The sequence below is a fragment of the Labeo rohita genome, chromosome 13 (genome assembly GCF_022985175.1).
Source record: "Labeo rohita strain BAU-BD-2019 chromosome 13, IGBB_LRoh.1.0, whole genome shotgun sequence".
NCBI classification, from domain to species: Eukaryota; Metazoa; Chordata; class Actinopteri; order Cypriniformes; family Cyprinidae; genus Labeo; species Labeo rohita.
Window position 1 is genome coordinate 27,940,986 of NC_066881.1, and position 26,156 is coordinate 27,967,141.

Here is a 26,156-nt window from a genome sequence, read left to right on the forward strand (position 1 = left end):
TTATTTATTTATTTTTAGCTTTTGGGGGACATGATCTATGGAAGCCCATTTCAACCACTGAAAAAAAAGGATATTGCAAATTTCTCTCACAATTGTGTAATACAACCTCACAATTCTGACTTTTCTTCTTAGACCTGTGATAATTGCTTGTTATAAATACACAATAGCGAAAAATAACGTCAGAATTCTGAGAAAAAAAATCTGAATTGTGAGGATATATCAGGGGAAAAAGCCTGATATGTTTTCAGAATTGTGAGTTTCTATCTCACAATTCTGATTTAACGTGCAATTGCATGTTACAAAGTCAGAATTGTAAGATATAAACCTGCAATTCTGAGAAAAGTCACAATATCGAGATATAAACTTTCAAATTCTAAATAGTAAAAAAAAAAGTCAGAATTGAGAGTTTATATCAAGCAATTCTGAGAAAAAAAAAAAAATCAAGAAGTAAATTCGCAATTCTAATTATACATGTCATGAAATTTGAACTGTACTGTAAGTTCACTGACAGCTTCAGTCTGGTCAAAAAAAAAAAGACCCTATCCTGAAACTTGAGAGAAAATAACTTACTGAGTGGAAACAGATGCATTACCAATTTTGTAACTGGTAGTTCATATTTGTGGTTTTTGTTCTAACTAGGACCATAATGTATTTGCAAAATCAGAATTGTTTTGGGAGTCAAAACTGTGAATTTTGACTTGTTTTTCTCAGAACAGTTTGTTATAAACTCGCAATGGCAAGAAATAATGTCAGAATTCTGCGGGGGGGGTTGGGATCTATATCTTGCAATCCTGAGCTTTTTTCTGCAATTGGTTTTCATCTCACAATTCAGATTTTTTTTTCATCTCAGAGATATAAACTTACAACTGTCCAAAAGTCTAAAAAGACATATGTTTTCAGAATTGTGAGATATAAACTTGCAATTCTGAGAAAAGTCACAATTGCGAGATATATCATGTAATTCTCAGAAAAAAGTCAAAACTGCGTGTTTATATCTCGAAATTCTCACTTTATAACTCGGAATTGCGAGTTTATATTTGAATTCTGAAAAAAAAGAATTGCAAACTGGTATCAAGCAATTCCAAGAAAAGAACTGCATAAAGGAAATTTGCAATTAGAATCATGAGTCATGAAATTTAAATTGTACTGTAAATTCACTGACATCTTAAGTATGGAAAAAAAAAAAAAATCAACAACAAAAAAATTACCCTATCCTGAAACTTGACAGAAGAATAACTTACTAAATGGAAATTAATGTTTTTCCTGTTTCAGAGCACTGACATATGACTAGTTTTGTAACTGGTAGTTCATATTTGTGTATTTGTTGTAACTAGGACCATAATGCATTTGCAAAATCAGAATTGTGAGATAAAAAGTCGCAATTACATTTTTCTTTTTTATTATTCAATGGCGGAAAGGGGCTTCCATACATGGTCACTACGTCTATGTATGAGGGAGAAGTAGTTGTGTGAAGATTCTTTTCCATGTTCTACAGAAATAAATAACAGCATACAAGTCTAAAAATAAAATTAGGAGTAAATAATGACAATTTTCATATTTGCATGAAACATTCATTCAAACATTCATTTTACAATGAATAGTTCACATGAGAAAAAATAGTTGTAATAATTCTACTTCAAAATTTTAATTTTTAATTTAGTGAGTTGCTTCCATTTCTTTTTCATTTTTTAACATTTCTGAGTGAAATTTGTTTCAAATAAATCCTACACCAAATTCTTTACATTGTACATATTTTCAGCTTATATTATACAATATGCAAGAAACATTCCTTTACATTTCTACTTATTTCCCACACAAAACTATTATTTGTCTTGAAACACTGCACAGAAGTTGTATGGACTACTTTTAAGGTGCTTTTTGTTCATTTTTGGAAAACATTTTTACCTGTGTGGAAAATGACTGTTCTGAACTCAATATTTTAGAGTTAAAACATTTTAAAGCCATTTTTGGTTGTGGTCATCGCAAAATAAAAAAAAACAAAAACATATTATATCAAATGAAACCATGACATTTCTATCGTAGTACTTAAAGCTGAGAAATTCTACTAAAAAAGTTTTGCTTCACAATGTGGTCTGGGTCTATGTTTTTGCAGCTATATCACTGAAATCCCGCATGTATAAATCTGAACAACATTTTGCTAAATGAAACTGTTTTGCAATACTCAACCATGCCAAAAACATGCACCGATCCCGAGGGCAGTCGTGAGTACTGGTGAGGGTCAAAAGTGTACGGTATGAATCTCTCGTGAATGTATTATTCAGAGCACAAGGAATGTAACCTTGCGTGAAACAGATGGCCGGGCATATGCTCTCCTGGAAAACCTGCTAACACGCTGCTGCCGATATGCGCTAGAACTCATAATCGCCTGTAACACGCTGGGACACGGCCTTTTACAAAGATCATTACAATCACAATCTTATCCCACATCACAGCTGATGAACATGTAGATCTTTGATTTTGCCTCCATCTCTAGATGGAGTGGGAATGCTTGTTTTATCTTAAAAACAGGGATCTTTTGTGGTTCCCAACTGGAAAGCGAAGCATTATTTATACAGGTCTGTTAGTGACGACATTGCAGGAGCGACGGGTCCATGGAGAGTTCATTTTACAGCTGACTCCCAAACACCTTAGTGTGAAAATGAAAGAAAAGCAGAGAATCGGAGACCAAGCGGGGTGGCAGAGATGTTAGGAGAGGGGAGGCACTGCCCTTCATGCCCCCAAGCAAGCAGAAAAGACAGCGAGGAGAGTTAGTATGAGAGGCCAAAGAAGGGAAGCCAAGAGCTTGGAGGCTGAGGATCTGTTTCCTCCAAAATAAGCCACCTGGGCTGCAGAGATAAAGGAAAGAGAAGCAAATTACATTGTAAAGAATGATTTTTCAACATTGTAAATAAAGATGAGTAAAGGATGTTTTACAAACAAAAAAAAAATTCTACTTAAAAATACAATGTTTAATTCAATAAGTTGCTTGCCTTTTCTTTGGAATTTTGAATATTACATTCAGAATGAAAAATGTTTCAAATCTTAATCCTACTTTTTTTCAGTGCAACCGTTGGGAGAAGTGAAAACAGAAGGATATTAGACAATAGCTGATGTAAAGTAAGAAAAAAAGTTGTAAAATCATTTTGCACTTGATCTTGGAAGTAAGAAATGTTTGAGTTCATTTAGAAATTTCTGACTTTGGTATCTTTGCAAATCTGAGCACAGTTTTGACACATCTCATGGTCATGATTATAGCAAACAAACAAATAAATAAATGACCTGCTAAAGAAAGAAAAAAAGTCTATAGCAGAAAAAGTCAGAAAAACAAAGTCTATAACATAGAAAGTCTATAACAGCATGATTAAATTAAAAATAACTTTAACATTTCACATAATTAATTTTTTTTTTTTTTTTACAGTACATTCACAAATTCACAAATTTCAAAAATGAATTGGGAGAAATTAAATAGACAATAGTTGATATAAAATAAGAATATAGAATTAATTTATTTGTATCATTTGGTCTCGGAAGTGAGAAATGTTTTATGTTGTAAATAAAGATTATTGAATTACATTTTACAAAAATAAAAATCTACTTAATTTAATGTTTAATTCAAAGAGTTGCTTGACTTTTCTTTAGAATGTTTACATTTCAAGTCATTTCTTAATGAAAGTTTCAAATAAGTCTTAATCTTACTTTTTTACAGTACAATTATTTGGAAAAATTAAAAAATAAGAAAATAATTAAAAGACAAAAGATAATAAAACTGAGTTACTTAATTTGCGTAATTTGGTTTTGGAGATAAGAAATGTTTGAGTGCATGTTGAAATTTCTGACTTGCAGACTTTGGTATATTTGCAAATCTCAGCACAGTTTTGACATTTTTTGAGATCTCATGGTCATGATCATAGCAAATAAACAAAAATAAATAAATAACATGACTTGCTTAATCAATAACCAAGACTCAAATGAAAACCACTGAATTACTCAAGCATGAGAAAGTCTGTAACAGTATGATTAAATTGAAAATAATTTCAACGTCACATTTAATTTGATGTGTTACTGTTTCTTTGTAATTACCTGTTAAATTTATTAGTAATTATTTCTGAAAAATCCAACAGTGAAAGTTTTTTTCAGTTTTTATGTTTGTTTGTTGTTTGTATTCACAAATTTTAAAAATGAACTGGGAAGTTTAAAAAAAAATGTCTGATGCTGTAAATATAGATTATTACAGTACGTTTTACAAAAAAAAAAAAAAAATCTACATAAAAACTGAATGAGGAATGTTGACTTTTCTTGGGATTTTTAAATTTACCAGTAATTTTAGAATGAAAACCATCTCAAATAAATCTTTTTCCAGTGCAATAATTTGGAGAAATAAAAATAGAAAAATATTAGACATTAGTTGTAACGTAAGAATATAGAGTTGTAAAATTATTTTACACCTGGTATTGGAAGTGAGAAACGTTTCAGCTCATATTGAAATTTCTGACTTTAGTATCTTTGCAAATCAAAGCACAGTTTGACACATTTTTAAAAATTTCATGGTCATGATCTTAGCAAACAAACAAACAAATAAACAACCTGCTAAAGAAACAAACAAGACTCAAATGAAAACTATTGTAGTTCTCAAGCATGAGAAACAATAGTTGATGTAAAATAAGAATATAGAGTTAATTTGCATCATTTGATCTTGGAAGTAAGAAATGTTTGAGTTCAAAATAAAATTTCGGACTTGAAAACTTTAATATCTTTGCAAGTCTGAGCACAGTTTGAGACATTACTGCCCCAAAGCTCAAATGTGAAACTTTACCCATGTGAAATGAGGGCAAACAGCTTTTCTCAGGGGCTCCTTATTGCATCAATCTACTAATCATTTGGCTTTCGTCTCAACTCACCTACACACGCTGTCCCTTCGTCATTAGGCTCGTATCCCTGGTTACACCGCTTGTTTGCACGACACTTGAAGCTCCCGTAGGTGTTGGTGCAGACGGGTCGCTCAGAGGGACAGACAGATGGGAACTGTGTGCACTCATCTCGGTCTAGACAATGAAGATGAGTGGAATAAACATTACCGTTGTACGAAGTTTAAAGAGTGACAGGCACATTTATTTGTGGGAGTGAATACTTTTAGATATCATTACATGTGTGTATCGAACTCACACAGGACGACTAACACAGCTTCTGTTTCTAAACCTGCCGAGTTGCTGTACTCCCTACAAAGTAAGATTACTATTAAAACAACATCCTATCTGAAACAGAACCCCATAAATGACTGACTGGATTGCTTTGCACCACGTTGTCAAACAGGGCTTCACATGTGAATCACATAAAATACTTGACTCACAGTTTTCCAGTAGCATGCTGCCAAATTAACTCAGTACCTTTATTTTATTTCATGACTTATTTTTTGCTTTCATTTTTTAAGAAACTACATTGTAGATGAGACATAATTCAGGCCGATCTCAAACTTACGTCCATGTGAGCCAACAACTTAACGCAAACCTTAAGAGTCTACAGTATTACTGGGTAAAACAGATCATAGTATTATTTATTTATTTTTTATATCTTTATATATTACTTTTATATGTGACCCTGGACCACAAAACCAGTCTTAAGCAGCACGGGTATATTTGTAACAATAGCCAAAAATACATTGTATGGGTCAAAATTATCTATTTTTCTATCAATGGGGAGATTTCGTAATTTTCCTATCATGAATATATCAAAACGTAATTTTTGATTAGTAATATGCATTGTTAAAACTTCATTTGGACAACTTTAAAGGTGATTTTCTTAATATTTAGATTTTTTTGCACCTTCAGATTCCAGATTTTCAAATAGTTGTCTCCTGGCCAAATATTGTCCTATCCTAACAAACCACACACACATACATATATACATGGACCGCGGAACCGGGGGGGCCGCCCGGGCCTGGGCCCGGGTAACTTTTGAGGGACATAGAAAAATACATAGGCTATAGATTCATATGGATTAATCATTAAAAGATCGCGATCTCGATTCAAACACACGCAATCTTATTGCTATATGATGATGATTTCGCCATGTCTATAAAACCTTTGAAATCGCAATCACATCGGAATATTTAAACCTGCTTTCGCGCAACCGCTGATCCAGAGAGAGCTCTGGTCATGTAAGTTAAGCTTTATGTTTGAACAAGCTTCACGAGCAGAATACACGGTATAGGCTACATGTCTGTGTTGCAAACATTAAATAATAACTAAAGTATTGGGATAAATGTTTATTAAAGCCCTGCACGGGCCTCATATATATGCCCTAGCCCGGCTCGACAGCTTATCAGAATTATCCGCCCGAGTCCGACTTTTTTCCCCCTTCTCCAAAAATTCAGTTTTGTATGTAATGGCAAAGTGATTTTATTTCGTTTCATTCTTTTGTTAAGTTAATGTAGAAAAACGTTTGGAGGCTAAGTTTTTGTTTTTTCAAGTAACGACCAAGCGGTCAGCGGAAGACTGATCTGACACATTGATCAACCAGACCCAGTCTGTTTGATAAAATTTGCCTTCTCAAATCATCACGACTTGTCTAAAATAAAATCTATAGATAAAGGCCTAAAAGAGTTCAAGTATAAAACAATGTTTCCACGTTAAACTTAGATAAATGTATGCTTTTAGGCGCATATCCAATCGTTTACTCGGAGAGGGGAAGCTAAAACCGCTTTGCAGGACATGGAGGCGCCAGCGCCATAACCTGCATTTTTTTCAGTAACAACAATTTAAAATATTCCGTCATTTTTGCTCATAAAGGTATAAGTAATACATCATTCAGAACTGTTAAGGGTCTAGTTTTATTTGTGTGCACTCACAATATCCACAAAACGTTGCAACGGTGCTTTTATTAAATAAAGAAAGCAAACATGAAGCACTTTCTAATGCCTCAGGAGCGCTTCACAAAAATGAAACGAAACTCAGCGAATACATACCTCACAGACATGATACATACAGTGGGTACGGAAAGTATTCAGACCCCCTTAAATTTTTCACTCTTTGTTATATTCCAGCCATTTGCTAAAATCATTTAAGTTCATTTTTTTTCCTCATGAATGTACACACAGCACCCCATATTGACAGAAAAACACAAAATTGTTGACATTTTTGCAGATTTATTAAAAAAGAAAAACTGAAACATCGCATGGTCCTAAGTATTCAGACCCTTTGCTGTGACACTCATATATTTAACTCAGGCACTGTCCATTTCTTCTGATCATCCTTGAGATGGTTCTACACCTTCATTTGAGTCCAACTGTGTTTGATTATACTGACTGGACTTGATTAGGAAAGCCACACACCTGTCTATACAAGACCTTACAGCTCACAGTGCATGTCAGAGCAAACGAGAATCATGAGGTCAAAGGAACTGCCTGAAGAGCTCAGAGACAGAATTGTGGCAAGGCACAGATCTGGCCAAGGTTACAAAAAAATTCTGCTGCACTTAAGGTTCCTAAGAGCACAGTGGCCTCCAAAATCCTTAAATGGAAGACGTTCGGGACGACCAGAACCCTTCCTAGAGCTGGCCGTCCGGCCAAACTGAGCTATCGGGGGGGAAAAGCCTTGGTGAGAGAGGTAAAGAAGAACCCAAAGATCACTGTGGCTGAGCTCCAGAGATGCAGTCGGGAGATGGGAGAAAGTTGTAGAAAGTCAACCATCACTACAGCCCTCCACCAGTCGGGGCTTTATGGCAGAGTGGCCCGACGGAAGCCTCTCCACATGGAGTTTGCTAAAAAACACCCGAAGGACTCCAAGATGGTGAGAAATAAGATTCTCTGGTTTGATGAAACCAAGATAGAGCTTTTTGGCCTTAATTCTAAGCGGTATGTGTGGAGAAAACCAGGCACTGCTCATCACCTGTCCAATACAGTCCCAACAGTGAAGCATGGTGGTGGCAGCATCATGCTGTGGGGGTGTTTTTCAGCTGCAGGGACAGAACAACTGGTTGCAATCGAGGGAAAGATGAATGCGGCCAAGTACAGGGATATCCTGGACTAAAACCTTCTCCAGAGTGCTCAGGACCTCAGACTGGGCCGACGGTTTACCTTCCAACAAGACAATGAACCTAAGCACACAGCTAAAATAACGAAGGAGTGGCTTCACAACAACTGTGACTGTTCTTGAATGGCCCAGCCAGAGCCCTGACTTAAACCCAATTGAGCATCTCTGGAGAGACCTAAAAATGGCTGTCCACCAACGTTTACCATCCAGCCTGACAGAACTGGAGAGGATCTGCAAGGAGGAATGGCAGAGGATCCCCAAATCCAGGTGTGAAAAACTTGTTGCATCTTTCCCAAAAAGACTCATGGCTGTATTAGATCAAAAGGGTGCTTCTACTAAATACTGAGCAAAGGGTCTGAATACTTAGGACCATGTGATATTTCAGTTTTTATTTTTTAATAAATCTGCAAAAATGTCAACAATTCTGTATTTTTCTGTCAATATGGGGTGCTGTGTGTACATTAATGAGGAAAAAAAAATGAACTTAAATGAGTTTAGCAAATGGCTGCAATATAACAAAGAGTGAAACATTTAAGGGGGTCTGAATACTTTCCGTACCCACTGTATATCTATAGAAAGCTTAAAATTATTACTTAACGAAATAAAACAACTAAAACTCAGAAAACATTAGTTTATTAATAAATAATTCAAATATCTTCTTACTATTTCCCCCGACATTGTTATTACTTTTGCCGGTGCTTTGTGGCAAGTGGGGGGGGCAAGAAAACAAAATTCGGATAAGCATCAAAACAACCCCCTACCGTATTGCAAGGCACCAAAGCAGTCAATACAGCGAAGTCAAGAATAACTTAAACAGATTGCCAACGTTTACTAAACTGTGGACGAGCTTTTGACTCTTGAACCGGCAAAGCTTCCCGTTTTAAGTGTCAGTTGACAGCCTTTCATTTTTAACCAAATGTGCACGCTGCTTTTCTGATTTTCCGTGTCTTTTTCCCGTGTCACGTGACATGTATCCGTTTTGATTCGTTGTTACTAAAGGTGAACCACGTTAAGAAAAAATGAACTATCAGTTGTGGGACTACTTTGTCATAAATCGCATACTATTCATTCCTGAACTTTACCGTCCGTTACTGCCAATGAAATTAGGCTACTGGTTGATATGTCCCGGTACAGCCCTGCATTGCAGCCCGAGCCCGACGGGCCCCGACTTTTTTACGTACCTAGGGCCGGGCTTCGGACCATTTTTCACGTCATAGTTTAGACGCAGGACGGACTTCGGGCCTGTTTTAGGCTTCTTCTTATGTTTATATTTTAGACATCCACCAAATATGGCGATGAAAAAAATCCGCGCTGGTGGAAAAAACACGAAACTTCACTTTTGCTTTCACTTTTGAGACCAGCTCGGAAGGCATTTAGTGTCTCTGTCAGCAGCAGCAGCGAGCGCGCCTTCAGCCTAGCTGGAACAGTTCCGCGTTCAAGCGCGCGCAATAGGCTACGGTGTGTTCATACGGGGCGTCAGCGTCAACGCTTCCCATTGACTTTGAATGGGTGACGTCAAGCGTTGCCGAAAAGAATTGTGGATCCGTCGGCGGCGCTTCACTGGCGTTGCTCGCGGCAGAAGTGCAGTAGCCAGGCGGCAGCCAATCACGTTCATCCTGTTCAAGAGCAGCAAACTGAGGATAAATTTTAAAATGGAGGAGAAACTAATTATTGCGGTGGGCAATCACCCGGTCCTTTATGACCAATCACTTTTTATGTACCGGGATTCATACCGGAGAGACCAGGCGTGGAAGGAGGTGGCAGAGGCCGTTGGTGAATCTGGTGTGTATTGGACCCGTGAATGACAACTACCATACATAGAATGTACCGCCAAGAATAGCGCGCCATCAGCTATCAGAAATTTAGGTTAAACTAAATGACAATGGTTAAATGACAATGAAGCTGTATCCGAGTTTTTGTTGTTGAGTTCCTATCTAATTTCATTGGCTGACGCTGCTATGACCATAGCGTCAGTGCCAAACTTCAGCCACGCCTTCCATCAAGCGTTGACGCTGACGCCCCGTGTGAACACACCACACAGGGCGTCAGCGTCAACGCTTCCCATTGACTTTGAATGGGTGACGTCAAGCGTTGCCGAAAAGAATTGTGGATCCGTCGGCGGCGCTTTACTGGCGTTGCTCGCGGCAGAAGTTGAAAAATTCTCAACTTCTGCCGCGAGCAACGCCAGTGAAGCGCCGCCGACGGAACCGTCAGCCAATCAGATCGCCTTATGCAAATATACTAGTGCAGACGCTAGCCAATCCCGTTCGGTGCAGACGCTGGCCAATCAGCGCGAAGCTTCAGACACGCCCTCCGTCAAGCGTTAACGCTGATGCCCCGTGTGAATGCACTTGACGTCACCCATTCAAAGTCAATGGGAAGCGTTGACGCTGACGCCCTGTGTGAACACACCGTAAAGCTTGCTGCAAAGCACCGGCAAAAGTTGTTACATGAATGTGTCGGGGGGAAATAGTAATGAGATTTTTGAATTATTCATTCATAACCTAGTGTTTTGTGAGTCCGTGTCGCAAGGATGAAGTTGCCGATTCTGACTCGCCATCTCCTCTTTGGATGCACCTTTAGAAAAAAATGCATCCTTAAAGATTACATAATGAATTTTTTTTTTTTTTTTTTTTTTTGTTTGCTTCATTTCGTTAAGTTATAATTTAAAGCTTTCTATAGATACATGTATCATGTCTGTGAGTTATGTATACTCTGAGTTTCGGTTCATTTTTGTGAAGCGCTCCTGTTGAGACGACAGACAGCGCATCATGTTTGTTTTCTTTATGTTAGAAGCACCATTTGCAACGTTTTGTTGATATTGTGAGTGCACACAAATAAAAGTATACCCTTTACAGTTCCGAATGATGTATTATTTTTACTTTTATCTGCAAAAATGACTTAATATTTATAATGGTTTCCACTGGAAAAACAAAAACGCAAGTGATCACGCTGGCGCCTCCATGTCCTGCAAAGCGGCTTTAGCTTCCACTCTCCACACAAATGATTGGATATGCGCCAATAGCACACATTTATTTAGGTTTAACGTTTAAACTAACATTGATTTATACTTGTACTGTTTTATATCTATAGATATTTTATTGTAGGCAAGTCGTGATGATTTGAGAAGGTAAAATTTATCAAACAGACTATGATCAGTCTTACGATGGCCGCTTTGTCGTTACTTTAAAAACAAAAACTTATATTTAACGAACAAAAAACTGGACTATTTTAATAGCTGAAACAGTGGTATAAGCTGTTTTGGGAGAAGAGGGAAAACAGACAGGCTCGGGTCGGACTCGGGCCGAGAATTCTGATGAGCTGTCGGACAAGGGCTCATCTCAGTTCATCGCGATCTCACAAGTTCTGTTATTATCAATGAAGCTCTCTAAACTACACAGTGAGTCTGGATATTTTGCCAGATCTTCAGTTGCTTTTGCTTTCGTTTTCGTTTGAGGGTATTTAGCACCGTCTATAGTACCTCCGTACAACCGGGCCTGGCCATGGCAAACCGCTTCAACTGCAGCGTGGCTGACAACGGGGATGACTAACCATCTGGGGGGGCAACTGCCCCCCCTTGCCCCCCCTAAATGTCGCCCATGTATATATATATACATATACATATATATATATATATATATATATATACACACACATACATATACACGTATGCATATATAAAAACAAACAAGCTAATATAGTACAATAAAACAAAAACAAACAAAAAAACTAAATGAAAAACTATATTAATTTTTATTAATTTTTTTTTTTTTTTGCAATCAGCATCGCTCTTGCTTTGTCCTCCAGCTTTCTTTTTTTTGTTCACTTTGTCGCAGTGGATTATGGGATTTAGGCCTGTGGGAGGTTAAAGGTCACATCGCTCAAAAAAAAAAAAAAAAAAAAAAAACTTACCAGTGCATCGGCCGTTTTCATTGACCTCAAATCCTGGTCCACACTGTGAAAAGAAAGAGCATTTGTTAGGTACAACAACTGAACCTCTCAAATAGAGAAAGTACACGCGAGTATGACAGTCGAGGTACGTACCTCAATCTCCACTACTTGGGTTGGCTCTTCCTCATTCTCAGGGTAATAGATCTCCATCACTTTATTCATATCACTGGGCTCCAGAGGTCTCGCCACAGAACGTCCATCGGGCCAGAAGACTTCCACACTGGTGGCCACATCTTTCCCTGTCAGGGCGGCAAAGCAGCAATCCTTTCAGTACTTCACGAACAGTCCGTCTTAATAACTTCCCCTCAGGCTTAAGAGACATAATGAATGATTTCTTTTCTTAATGTACAGCTCTCCATGGAAAAATACCATTCTGGAGAGAGGGCCCTCCCAAGAAGTTTCTCGGCAAAAGCCAGGTTGGAATAGGCTCTGGTTTGGCACAGATCGCGTAGACTCTTAAACAAATGCACAAGAATGCGTTCAGTCTCAGCTGTGGGCAGCATCGTGAGCAGTGAGGCCTGAACACGTCTCATTTGATGTCGGCAGGACCGGTTTCTCATGACTGCCGATGTGTGGGGTTCACAGGCCAGAGAGTTTCTGGCATAGCAGCCGCTGAGGCATTAAAGCAATGAGGTTCTCATATGCCAGACCGATGAAATCTGTCTGTTGTTTGGTGGCTGAAATAAGGAGCCGTATAAATGGCACGGTGGTTGGAAAGCACTTATTTTAAGAAGGTTTACAGAAGCATCCATTTACCACCTTCATTCTGATTGTCAGAGACACTTTCTCACAGACGGCAGGTACAGTAATTAACATGGCCGTTAGAGGAGACTGTCATAGTGGTCGGGAATGGAGAGATCATCCATTGGAAAAGGATGTGGTGGAGGAGGAAAGCAAAACTTCAAAGGAGCTGAAATGAGAAGGGACAGGGTGGGCGCTAGACTTTCTTTCCATTATAGTCTTTAGTCAAGCAGGAGAGAAGCTGACAGCCTTCCCAGTTCTTAATTAAAAGACATTTCTTAGGTAAACAGATCCACAGGGCTCCTGGCAGGACCGGGGCTGGCTCAGGTGCCTCTCGTGACAAAAAGCATGACATTTCACCAGCGGTTACTGAAAGATGCAGTTTAGTTGGGAAAGACATACTGAGCATCTGTCGGGTTTTTATTTAATAAAGGCAATTGCAAATTCTGCATGTGGAAAATGACTGATGATTGCAGAGATTGGGTAACCGCACTCAATACTGATATTATTCACTAACAAAAAGCTCCATGGTACACGAACACAAAGCACTGTGGTATTTAATTACTGAATTAACTTTCATATTTACCATCATATTTTTTGTCTGAGAAATGGAAAAAAAAATCTTTTTTTTTTTTTTTTTTTTTTTTTTTAAGTATTGTGGATTTTCTCCTGATTTTATTATATATATATATATATATATATATATATATTTATATAAAAAAACACTAAGGTTTCTATGCAAGTACTGGTACTTCTGATTGGGCTGAGGCTAGAATTTAGTGAGTTTGAAGTGTGCATGCATGTGTGTGTTTGGCACTAAATAAAATAAAATAAAATAATATTAATAATTTTTAAAAACTAAATAAAAAAGTCTGAATCTGAAGAATTAGGATTCTGCTCTATTTTAAGTTTTGTATTTACCATCATATTTTTTTGTCTGAGAAATGGAAAATTCTCTAAAAAAATAAAATAAATAAAAAATCTAAAAATGCAAATAAAAATAATTTATTAATTAAATAAAAATTATATTAATTTTTCTTTTAAATTGTGTCATGATATTTTTTTTCTGAAAATCTAAACGAAAGAAACAAAACAATTAATATATATTTTTTAATTCTTTTTATTTTTTTTTTAGTACCATAGATTTTTTCCAAGACAAATCTAAAAATGTAAACATCTAAAAATCTAAATAAATAATTAATAATTAATTTTGATTCATTTAATTTAGATTAACTTAAATTAAAATATCAAAATAAAAAAAGTCTGAATTTTGAATAATTAAGATTCTGCTCTGTTTTAACTAAGTTCACTAATTAAAGAAGCAAATTCATTACACCCTTCTGTACGTTTAATCTGATACATAACTGGGAACTAAAGTCACACTGTTAGATATAAATTCACAAATGTGAAATATACAGTTGCAACTACAAGAAATAAAGATGCACCTGTGAGATATAAGGTACCACTGTTAGATATTATGTCATATCTTAAAGGAATTAAAGCTGCAATTGTAAGATTAAAAGTCAGAATTATATATATATATATATATATATATATACACACACATATATATCTGATACCATAATTCAATATTGTGGATTTTGGCATTATTGTGTAGAGCAGATATTTTACATCAATTTACTAACACTCTTAGTGAAAGATACATCGATGAGAGGCCTGAACACGTACGCACATATTTACGAGCCCTCAGGGTGATCCAGTGACCACTGATGGCTATCGTTTTGTTTTTCACAGCACATTCAGAACAATCTGAGCTTCCAGCTGGCAGTCTATTCCTGCCACAAATCTGTCCGATAGCTCCCAGATGAAGCCATGCGCCTCCAAGCATCTGTAACACGGCCGAGCCGTGGGGAAAAGGTCCCGGTCTGCTGCCACCGGCTGCTGCACCTGCAGGCTTCTCTCCGGACCTTCAGTCTATGAGGATATTCAAGGAACCGGCCTCCACGCGGAGGATTATGTTACTGAGACCCGAAGCCCCCCGCTGAACATGACCTGGAGTTACATCATAATTGTTTCTCTGTAATGAGTCAGCAGAGCGAACGCTTGTTTTCCCGCTGCTCGGCGACCCCGAACATTTCCGAGACAGTGGATGCACTTATGAAATAGATATTTTACAGGTCTGGTCAATTTCATAGCCGTTCCTTTCTTAATGTGATTTTCCCGCAAAGATTTTTTTAGGCAGGATTTTTAGGGAAAGAGAGTGGGAAAGAAATACATACCGAGGCCAAAGTGAGCCACTGGCTCCATCTCGCACAGGTACCCTGATCCTCCGTCTATAATGCGCGTGTGAGGGCCGTTTCGCTTCGTGTATACTATCACCTTGGCCCCGCGAGCAAAAGCCCCAAACTGTGTGCGTGGAATCACACGCAGCCATTTATTAGATGACCCCTGTAATGAGAAACCAACAACTACATGTCCGAACAGCACTTTCAGAGACAGAGAAGCAAAATACTGTTTGTAGGGTGACCATACATTCTCTTATTTGCTATAGATTTCTAAACTGCCTAACATAACCAGCCCTCAGCTTTATTTTCCTATAGTTTTCACACTTGCTGAAGGTACATAATCTACAGAGATCTACAGAGAACAGTCAAAGCAATGCAAATATGCATGAATACTATGTATGAGGACTGTGGAGAGCACATCAGTAGAAAATGAAGCCAAAACCTGGACATTTTAGGCAATTTTGAAATCCTGGCCAGGACATATCTTGGAAAAGAGGTAGTATGGTCACCCTACTGTTTCTAAGCTATCATAACACGCCTATTTGGACCAAACAGACCAGAAAAATTGCAAATTAGATTTATTAATTATCCTAACTTTCTTCTAGGCAGCAATGCGATTAAAATGAGACCAAATGATGTTTTGCTGCACAAACTACAGTTTAACCATTTGATTTTCTGTAAAATTGTGGTTATCCACCTTTCTTTTTAATGTGGACGTAAGCTGTTTTCTGGTAATGTGTTAGACGTCCGGTTCATAATCCGCCATAGGGAAATAACGAGAAGAACATTGAAGTGCAGTAAACGGTAAAACAGTTTGCACTACAAACCAGTGTGTTCATAATTAAGATAATACATTAAAATAATATGGTAAGACACACCAGTTTGCAATATCAAGCAGCAAAACAAGCTTTTCGTGCAGCTAAAAATAGCTGGAAGTGGATGAGACCGGAAGCCAGACACAAAATTTTTTTACAAATGGCTGCACCCGGTCTTATGGTAAAATTAAGTTGGATACAAAAGGTAAACAATATGCCAAAAAACATGGATACAACACTTTTACTATAATAAAACCACGGGCTAGACCATATTATCTGATCTATAATGACAACATTGGTCCAGAAGCGCTTCCTGTTTTTTTGTTTTTTATCTTTTATTTCATTTCACATATACAAATACATCTTAAAGGTGCTAATGTAACATTTTTATCCAGTCAAATGTTATGTTGGTTGTATTTTTTGTGATGTTTGTGTAAAGTAAAAAAAAAAAAAGAAACAGGAAGTGTATCGGGACCAGTATGTTTACATCTAGCGAAATGGTTTATACCATCCACATTTATGTTATATTGTATTTCTATAATATTTTATTACTAATAATCGTTTATCCACCTTTCAAACATGTAAATATCTTCATTGAGACTTACGATTACGAGCTGCCATAGGTAATAACTAGAAGAACAACAAAGTTAAGTATACAAGGTAAAACTATTTGCGCTACAAACCAGATTTTTTATGATTATGATAATAGATTAGAAAAATATAACTCCAGTTTGAAGATAAAGCAGCAGCATACCGGACTGTATTTGTACAGGTAAAATAACCGGAAGCGAATGACACCGGAAGCCGCGCGTATTCAAGTTAGAAATGGCCGCGGCCGATCTTACGCTACAAATACCACACTTTAACATTTGAGACAAGTTGATACTAAAACAAAAACGTAATGTATTTCTCCATGAAACCTGTATTATTTGCCTATTTAAAAGTGGCTGGTCTAAAACACGTTCTCACCTGAGTGACTCGATACACAGAGATGGGTTGAGCTGCACTTTCCCCGTGTGTCACCAACAGATCCAGCTGTCCATCTCCATCAAAATCAGTCACAGCAGCTCCTGGAATACACATCATTCTACTCAGATACAGCTTTAACAAATGTTGTTTCCATTTCTCATCATTAATAACAACAAAACGCTTTAACTTTAGACCAATTCTACATTAATTCAGTGGCTTTCTAATAATGCTGATGAAGATTCAGATTGAGTTGTGAGTGCACTCGATAGGCCTACTAAATGACCTAAGATGCAGTTACACACAAGCCTGGATTTCTAATGCCATCTAGTGGTTTGAGTGAGGTTAAATTAGGAGATAAACTCAACCACTGCACAGGTGTCTTGTTTATCTAATACACCAAAACTTCATAATCTCTCTATAACCTGAACTAGGTGTGTCTAATTAACATACACTACTACTTAATACTGCAGTATACACTAAAAGTTTTGGGTCAGTAACATTTTTAATTAATTTGTTCTTATGTTTATCAAGGCTGCATTTATTTTTATTAAAATCCATAAAAAATTCAATGAAATATTATCACAATTTAAAACATTTGACACATATTTGACATTTAAATTAATTCTTGTGATGACAAAACTGAATTTCCAGCAGCCATTACTCCAGTCTTTAGTGTCTTATGATCTTTCAGAAATCATTGTAATTTGCTGATTTGCTGCTTAAGAAACATTTCTTACTATTATCAATTTTGAAAACATTTGTGCTGCTTAATTTTTTGTAAAAAACCATGACACCTTTTCAGGATTTTTGATGAATAGACAGTTCAGTATAATGCATCCCTGCTAAATAAAAATATTTCATTAAAACAATCTTAATGATTCCAAACAATTGAATAATAGCGTAAAGTTTTCACTACTTCTGACTAATTTTTTGACTAGCCATGTCCATATTCTGAACAAAGGGCCACACTTTTTAGTTTAACCTTAAATTTTAAATAAATTTAAGGTTAAACTACCACAACTGACAATAAACTGACATTGCTTGACATATTAACACACCATGTCCAAGTCAAGTTGTTTGTATAGGAAAGGTGTTATAGTCCATGACAAAAAAAAAAAAAAAAAAATGAGAGAGAAGATGCACACGGGAGATTCTCAGAGTATTAACTACAGCAAATTTTAAATTTATCAACAAAAAAAAAATATTGCACAGTGGATGTTTGACAAGCAAGTAGGTTGTACTTTAATATTCTCCAAAACGCATCAGGTCGTATTAGTGTTTAAACGACAAATGTGATGTGGTGACGTGTTTTGAAACAACATAAAGGTGAGTACATTAATAGTGTCCTTTAGTAACTTTTTGACAGAACACACTTCTCAAACCTTTATAATTATAAAAAAAAGAAAGAAAGGAAAAGCTTTGGTTCATTTTCAAGTTATTTTAAGGGGAAAATCTTAATTTACCATTTGTGAAACTGATGGAATGGATTTACAAAATAAACAGTCCCACTGATGGAATGAACCAGCCAAGCCCTTCGTACCGGTTCCCCGTCCCTCTGGTTCGGCGGCCTCCCCCGACGTTCAGCTCCTCGATCTGTGGATCTCCGTGTTCTCTCCGAGAAACTCTGCCATGGTAAAGATTAATTACTTACTTGCTTTGCCTTTTGGCTTGAGAGAGCTCCACACAAAGGAACAGTCAAAGACAAATGTACCTTGTCAGCTGCATGTTATACAACATGTCTCAAAGGAGATATTCATTTACAGGCTCATGAAACCCCTGCAATATTGATTCAGTTAAAACATTTCTGGGGCTGCAAGTTCATACTTTCTATTTTGATGACTAATAATGCCTACTAAAAGGTTTCTTTATACATAAAGCTTAAGGCTTTGCTTTCTGAGAACCGAGGTCCAGACTGTTTGAGTTTGGGATTAGAAACTAATTTGAAGCAATGTTCTGTTTAATGCTACATCCAGTCTTCCCATTAGAAAGCCATCGTGTAACGGGTGAGGTCGGATGTAGAGGGAATTTCCCATCAGGTAGAGTTGTGGTTGGACCGGGTTGTGTTTGTGGTCTGGCGGTTGGACGTGCTGGCTTGTCGTGCCGCCTGGGCTTACCACCAAATCCCCAAAATAGAGAGAGAGTTTCCATAATTATTTCCTATTTTACAATGTAAATGTTAAAGAAATAACTCTGTTACATAATGATAATACTGTGTTTTGTTAGGTCATTTTCCATCAAGTAGGCGATTGTATAGGTTACATTAATTATTTACTTATTATTATCATTATTATTATTATTAATGAAACAACATAATTTGTTTATCAGAGTAAAATAACATAAGCTATCCTGCTGATATCTTCAATGGGGGGAAACGATTTTATCAAAATGCTGATGTCTTTCTTTTCTATTCAGTGGAAGTAAATGATGACCAGTAGGTTGTATTGTAAACTAAAATTATACAACTTGTTTACAAGAATTAAAATTAAAGTTGAAATACAATAAAATATTAGGAATTTATTATCATCAATGAACTAACTCATATAAAATAAGTCATACGTTTTAATTTTAATCAAAAAGAAAACAACCACAAATAATAACTAAACATCTGAATAACTAAAATCGCAAATTAAGCTAAATATAAGTATTACCAAAAAAATAAATAATAAAAATACACAAAATTACTAAAACTAATTTTAGTATTACCTAAAATTATAAAAATGGCCTACATTAGAATTAAAGCTGAAATAAAATATTACATTAAAAAAACTTCAAGAACTATCATAAGTGAACTAACTCATAAATAAGTCAAGTTTTATTTTGAGCAAACATAAAATAACTCAAATTAATAAAACTAAATTGCAATGAAAATCAAGCTAAATATAAGTATTATAAAAAATGTTTAAAAAACTCAAAACAAAATTACTAAAACTAAAATGAAAATATAAAATTAAAACAAATTCAAAATATTAGTGGATACTATAATAGTAATCGTTAACATTAATTAAAATTAATGTTAACTAAAAATAAATAAATAAAATAAATTAAAATAATTTTTTAATAAAAAACTTCACCATTATTATTAATGAACTCATTCATAAAATTGTATTTTAATCAAAAATAATTAAAAACAATAAAACTAAATTTGCAATGAAAATCGAGCTATAAGTATTACAAAAAATATACATAACAAAAAAATGTAAAATAAATAACTAAAATGAAACTGAAAATATATTTTTTTTATTTTTTTTTATTTTACCATTTTATTTCTGATAATGATCAATCTTTGGGTCTGTCCTTCCACTTATAAAAGTAAGACCACTTACAAATGAATGGCAATAAATAAAGCACAAGACTATTGTGTGTGGTGTTTTTTGTTTGTTTTGGTCAGTTTTAAAGAGACTGATAAAACACTGTGAACATCCTGTTAAACATCTCTTTATATGTTCTGCACCCCTTTGTCTATTCATGATGTCAGTATAGTCTTTTTGTCCATACCTGAACAGTCTGTTGGCTGATGGTCCTCTGTAGGCAATGTTGTTGAAAAAAACCTCAAGTTCATTGTCATTATCAAAGTCAGCTGCGATGACAGTGCGAACAGGAGATGGCATGGAAAACTTCTGTGTGGCGATGTCCTGGTATGAGAGAAAATAACAGCGTATCAAAATTTGAAAAATCACAGTGTTGACACTTTTTACACTTGGGAAAATCAACCGTAAAATAGCTTCCTTATAATGTGGTTGTCTCTATATATTAAACTGGGACAGGGAAGTATTTTTTCTTTCACTGACAGGAGAACATCAGCTTTAAGATTTGGAGAGTCAGATGTATGATATCTATGACAGAAAGATCTAAGCTGCAGGTAAATCACATTCTAAAAACTTCAGGGAGTGGGAGCAGAAAAAAGTAACTGCTATCGTCGCGCTTCAATGGTGCATCAACGAGTCATGGAAGAGTTATTGAGCATGCCGGCACTCTCTCAAGTATTAAGCCCAATTTTAATTATAGGGCTCATAAAACCTGCAGGTGAAAGCCCATGAAGTGACCTTCTGCTGTCTGGTTGAAGGAGAGGTGATGGCCATCTCTGGACAAGAACCAGCAGAGGAGGAACAGCTGAGCATGACACCATACTGATCATCTCAGATAGATAGACAGATGGAAAGATCACCTATCTTTCCATCTGTCTATCTATCTGAGATGACTGAACAGAATGATGGATAAAATGACAGATAGAAGACAGAAAATAGAAAAGATAGATAGATAGATAGATAGATAGATAGATAGACTATCTGGATGGATGGATGGATGGATGGAACAACAGACAGATAGATAGATAGATAGATAGATAGATAGATAGATAGATAGATAGATAGATAGACTATCTGGATGGATGAATGGATGGAACAATAGATAGATAGATAGACAGACTATCTGGATGGATGGATGGATGGAACAATAGATAGATAGATAGAACGACAGAATGACAGAACGATAGATAGATAGATAGATAGATAGATAGATAGATAGATAGATAGATAGATAGATAGATAGAACAACGGAACTATAGACAAACTAGATGGATGGATGGATGGATAGAACGATAGATAGAATGATAGATAGACAGAACAACAGAATGATAGACAGATAGATAGATAGAACAACAGAACGACAGAACGACAGATAGATAGATAGATAGATAGATAGATAGAAAGATAGAACGACGATAGAACGATAGAACGACAGAACGATCGATAGATAGATAGAACGACGGACCTATAGACAAACGATAGAACGACAGAACGATAGATAGATAGATAGATAGATAGATAGATAGATAGATAGATAGAACGACGGACCTATAGACAAACTAGATGGATGGATGGATGGATGGATGGATGGATGGATAGAACGATAGATAATATGATAGATAGATAGATAGATAGATAGATAGATAGATAGATAGATAGATAGATAGATAGATAGATAGATAGATAGAATGACAGAACGATAGATAGAACGTTAGAACGTTAGAATGATAGATAGATAGATAGATAGATAGATAGATAGATAGATAGATAGATAGATAGAACGACAAAAAGATAGATAGATAGATAGATAGATAGATAGATAGATAGATAGATAGATAGATAGATAGAACGACAGAACGATAGATAGATAGATAGATAGATAGATAGATAGATAGATAGATAGATACATAGATAGATAGAACAACGGAACTATAGAAAAACTAGATGGATGGATGGAATGGATAGAACGATAGATAGAATGATAGATAGAGCGATAGATAGATAGATAGATAGATAGAACGACAGAACGATAGATAGATAGTTCAAACTCAAAGTTCAAATGACTCAAAGTTTAAATGAAATATGCATTCACTGTTGCTGATGCCTGTCAAAAACTACAGGCAAATATTAAGACATAATATGGATTCTGCCACTGTTTTATAAAAGCTGTGGTAAGAACACTAATGCACAACCTTTTATTGTTTTATTTTACTATACCATAAAAAAGTTAACAAATATCAGCCACTTGCCAGCATATTACACTACTGCTCAAAAGATGAGTGTGTTAATTTTTCTGGACGGACGGACGGACGGACAAGAGAATGACATATAGAACTGGATAGAATGATAGAACGATAGAATGATAGAACGATAGATAGATAGAACGATAGAATGATAGATAGATAGATAGATAGATAGATAGATAGATAGATAGAACGATAGAACGATAGAACAACAGAACGACAGAACGATACATAGATAGATAGACAGAACGACAAAACGACAGATAGATAGATAGAACAACAGAACGACAGAATGATAGATAGAACAACAGAACGACAGAACGATAGACAGATAGATAGAATGACAGAACGATACATAGATAGATAGATAGATAGATAGATAGATAGAACAACAGAACGACAGAACGATAGATAGATAGAACAACAGAACGACAGAACGATAGATAGATAGATAGACAGACAGACAGACAGACTGTGGATGGATGGATGGATGGATGGATGGATGGATGGATGGACAGATAGATAGATAGATAGATAGATAGATGAACAATAAAACAATGGATAGATGGATGGATGAATGAGAGACTGATAGAACAATAGATAGAACGATAGATCTTAGACAGACAGATCAATCTAAGATCCACAATCTGAATTTGCTCACCCTCACTGTGACTCACACATGAGTTTAGACTAGCTGGTGTGCTTGTTCAGCCAAAGTTTAATTAACACTCTGAATAACACAGCATCTTAATCACAATGCAATTATACATGGCAAAGGTCACAATGGCCAACGCTGATGCACAAATCCTTCTGTAAGTTCTCCCGTGAGACATTAACCCAACAATTGACCCCCATAAAACAGCTTCCTGCTGACATTTATCTCTGTGGTAAAGAAGCCAATCACTGCCGCTAACACTGGGATCAGACTAAAGCTGATGAAGACCTACACACACAGCGCCAATCCATCCACACCAAACACAACCAACTGACACTCTGGTGATCTGGACCTCCAAAGGTTCATGACTAACTACAGCTGGAAAATAAACTGATTACATTTTGGGTTCATTACTTTAAGTATTACTATTTATTTAAGGACAGACTTGCTTACATTGCTTAATTAAACCATTAGTTCAAGATTTGCCCAAGACTATTGCCAAAGAACAAATTTTTCTCAGAGACAACAGTGTGCTTAAAGAGAGCAGACTGAGATTCTTTAAGCATTTTTAAGCAAGCTTTATCTTGAGAAAAAGACCCTAGTGATTACACGTGTCTCATCTAGAGTTTCAGAAGAAATCACAATATTCTTAGGTTTGCCAACAGCCTGACAAAGACATTTCAAGTTCAATATGAACTCAAAGTTCAAATGACTCAAAGTTTAAATGAAATATGCATTCACTGTTGCTGATGCCTGTCAAAAACTACAGGCAAATATTAAGACATAATATGGATTCTGCCACTGTTTTATAAAAGCTGTGGTAAGAACACTAATGCACAACCTTTTATTGTTTTATTTTACTATACCATAAAAAAGTTAACAAATATCAGCCACTTGCCAGCATATTACACTACTGCTCAAAAGATGAGTGTGTTATTTTTTCTGGACGGACGGACGGACGGACAAGAGAATGACATATAGAACTGGATAGAATGATAGAACGATAGAATGATAGAACGATAGATAGATAGAACGATAGAATGATAGATAGATAGATAGATAGATAGATAGATAGACAGACAGACAGATAACAATAGAATGATGATGGATGGATGGATGGATGGATGGACAAGAGAATGACATAGAACTGGATAGAAAGATAGAACGATAGATAAACTGAACAAATAAACAAAAGATATATAGATAGAATGACAGAATGATAGAATGATAGATAAAACAACAGAATGATAGATAAATTGATAGAATGATAGATAGAATAATAGATAGAACGATGAATGGTATATATAGAACCAGATAGATGGATAAAATATTAGATATAATGATAGCACGGTAGACAGAACAATAGATAGATAGATACAGTGCCCTCCACTAATATTGGCACCCTTGGTAAATATGAGCAAAGACGGCTATGAAAATAAATCTGCTTTGTTTATCTTTTTGATCTTACATTCAAAAAATTCACAAAATGCTAACCTTTCATTGAAGCAAAACAATTAAAACTGGGGGGAAACTTACGTTATGAAATAAATATTTTTCTCTAACGCATGGTGGCCACAATTATTGGCACCCTTAGAAATTATAATGAGTAAAATATCTCTGAAGTATATTCCCATTCATATTTGCATTTATTTAGCACACTAGAATGGCTAGGAGTATGATACTGTCCAGCCATGACTTCCTGTTTCACAGGAATATAAATATGAGGAGCACAAAGGCCAAATTCCCTTAATCATCCATCACAAGGGATAAAACCAAATAATATAGTTCTGATGTGCAGAACAAGATTGTTGAGCTTCACAAAATAGAAAGTGGCTGTAAGAAATAAGCCAAAACATTGAAAAGTCCCATTTCCACCATCAGGGCAATAATTAAGAATTTCAATCAACTAAAGATGTTACAAATCTAACTGGAAAAAGATGTGTGTCTATATGGTCCTAATGCATGGTGAGGAGGAGAGTTTAAGTGTCCAAAGACTCTCCAAGTATCACAGCAGGAGAATTGCAGAGATTAATTCTAGTCTTGGGGTCAAAAGACTAAAAAAAAAAAAAATCAAACAGCCCCTTAATCACCACATGGTGTTTAGGAGGGTTTTAAGAAAATCCTCCTTGCTCATCCAAAAACAAACTCCAGCGTATTTAGTTGTCAGACACGACTTAAATTTCAAATGGGACTGGCTTCTATGGTCAGATGAAACTAAAAAAAGAGCTTTCTGGCAGCAAACCCACCAGATGGTTTTGGTACAGAAAGTACCCCATGCCCACAGTTAAATATACTGCTGGATCTTTAATGTTGTGGTCTTAATTTCCTGCCAGAGGTCCTGGACATCTTGCTCAGATACATGGCATCATGGATTCTAGCAAATACCAACAGATAAAAAATCTAAATCTGACTGAATCTGTTAGAAGTTCTATAATGAGCTGTGGTTGGATCCTCCATCAGGACAATGATCCAAATCAAACATCAAAATCAACGCAAAAATGTGTCACTGAGCGTAAAATGAAGCTTCTGCCATTGCCTTCCCAGTTGCCTGGTCTGAACCCTATAGAAAATGCGTGAGGTGAACTGAAGAGAAGAAGCACCAGCATGGAGCTTGGAAACTGAAGGATCTGAAGAGTTTCTGTATGAAGGAATGGTCTCTAATCTTATGTCAGGTGTTCTCCAAACACTTCAGGCAATAAAGGAGAAAACTCAGAGCTGTTATCTTGAATAAAGGACGTTACAATAATTGGGTGCCAATAATTGCGGTCAACATGAACTAGAGAAAAACATTTATTTCATAATGAGATTTCCCCCTGCTTTCCATTGTTTTGCTTCAATGATAGGTTGGAATTTTGTGAATTTTTTGAATGAAAGATTAAAAGGATAAACAATGCAGATTTATTTTCACAGCCACCTTCGCTCATATTTACCAAGGGTGCCAATATTAGTGGAGGGCACTGTAGATAGACAGATAACAATACAATGATGGATAGATGGATGGATGAACAATAGAATGATGGATGGATGGATGGATGGATGGACGGATGAACAATAAAACAATAGATAGAACGATAGACAGAATGATAGATAAAATGATAGATAGAATGACAGAACAATAGATAGAACGATAGATGGATAGATGGTATATATAGAACCAGATAGAACAATAAAACATTAGATAGAACGATAGCATGATAGACAGAA

At 36.0% G+C, this 26,156-nt stretch overlaps 1 protein-coding gene across 1 annotated transcript in view; it reads right to left on the minus strand.

Annotated features, from left to right (window-relative positions):
• Nucleotides 1-987: 987 nt before the first annotated feature.
• The window catches only part of crtac1b (cartilage acidic protein 1b), a 43,536-nt gene continuing 18,367 nt past the window's right edge, over nucleotides 988-26,156 (minus strand). The window contains 9 exon segments of the mRNA XM_051125828.1: nucleotides 988-2,846; nucleotides 4,899-5,042; nucleotides 11,940-11,982; nucleotides 12,072-12,217; nucleotides 14,960-15,128; nucleotides 16,750-16,850; nucleotides 18,290-18,326; nucleotides 18,328-18,373; nucleotides 20,245-20,381. Of these exon segments, the coding sequence (XP_050981785.1) occupies nucleotides 2,731-2,846; nucleotides 4,899-5,042; nucleotides 11,940-11,982; nucleotides 12,072-12,217; nucleotides 14,960-15,128; nucleotides 16,750-16,850; nucleotides 18,290-18,326; nucleotides 18,328-18,373; nucleotides 20,245-20,381 (939 nt within the window). The 3' untranslated portion in view covers nucleotides 988-2,730.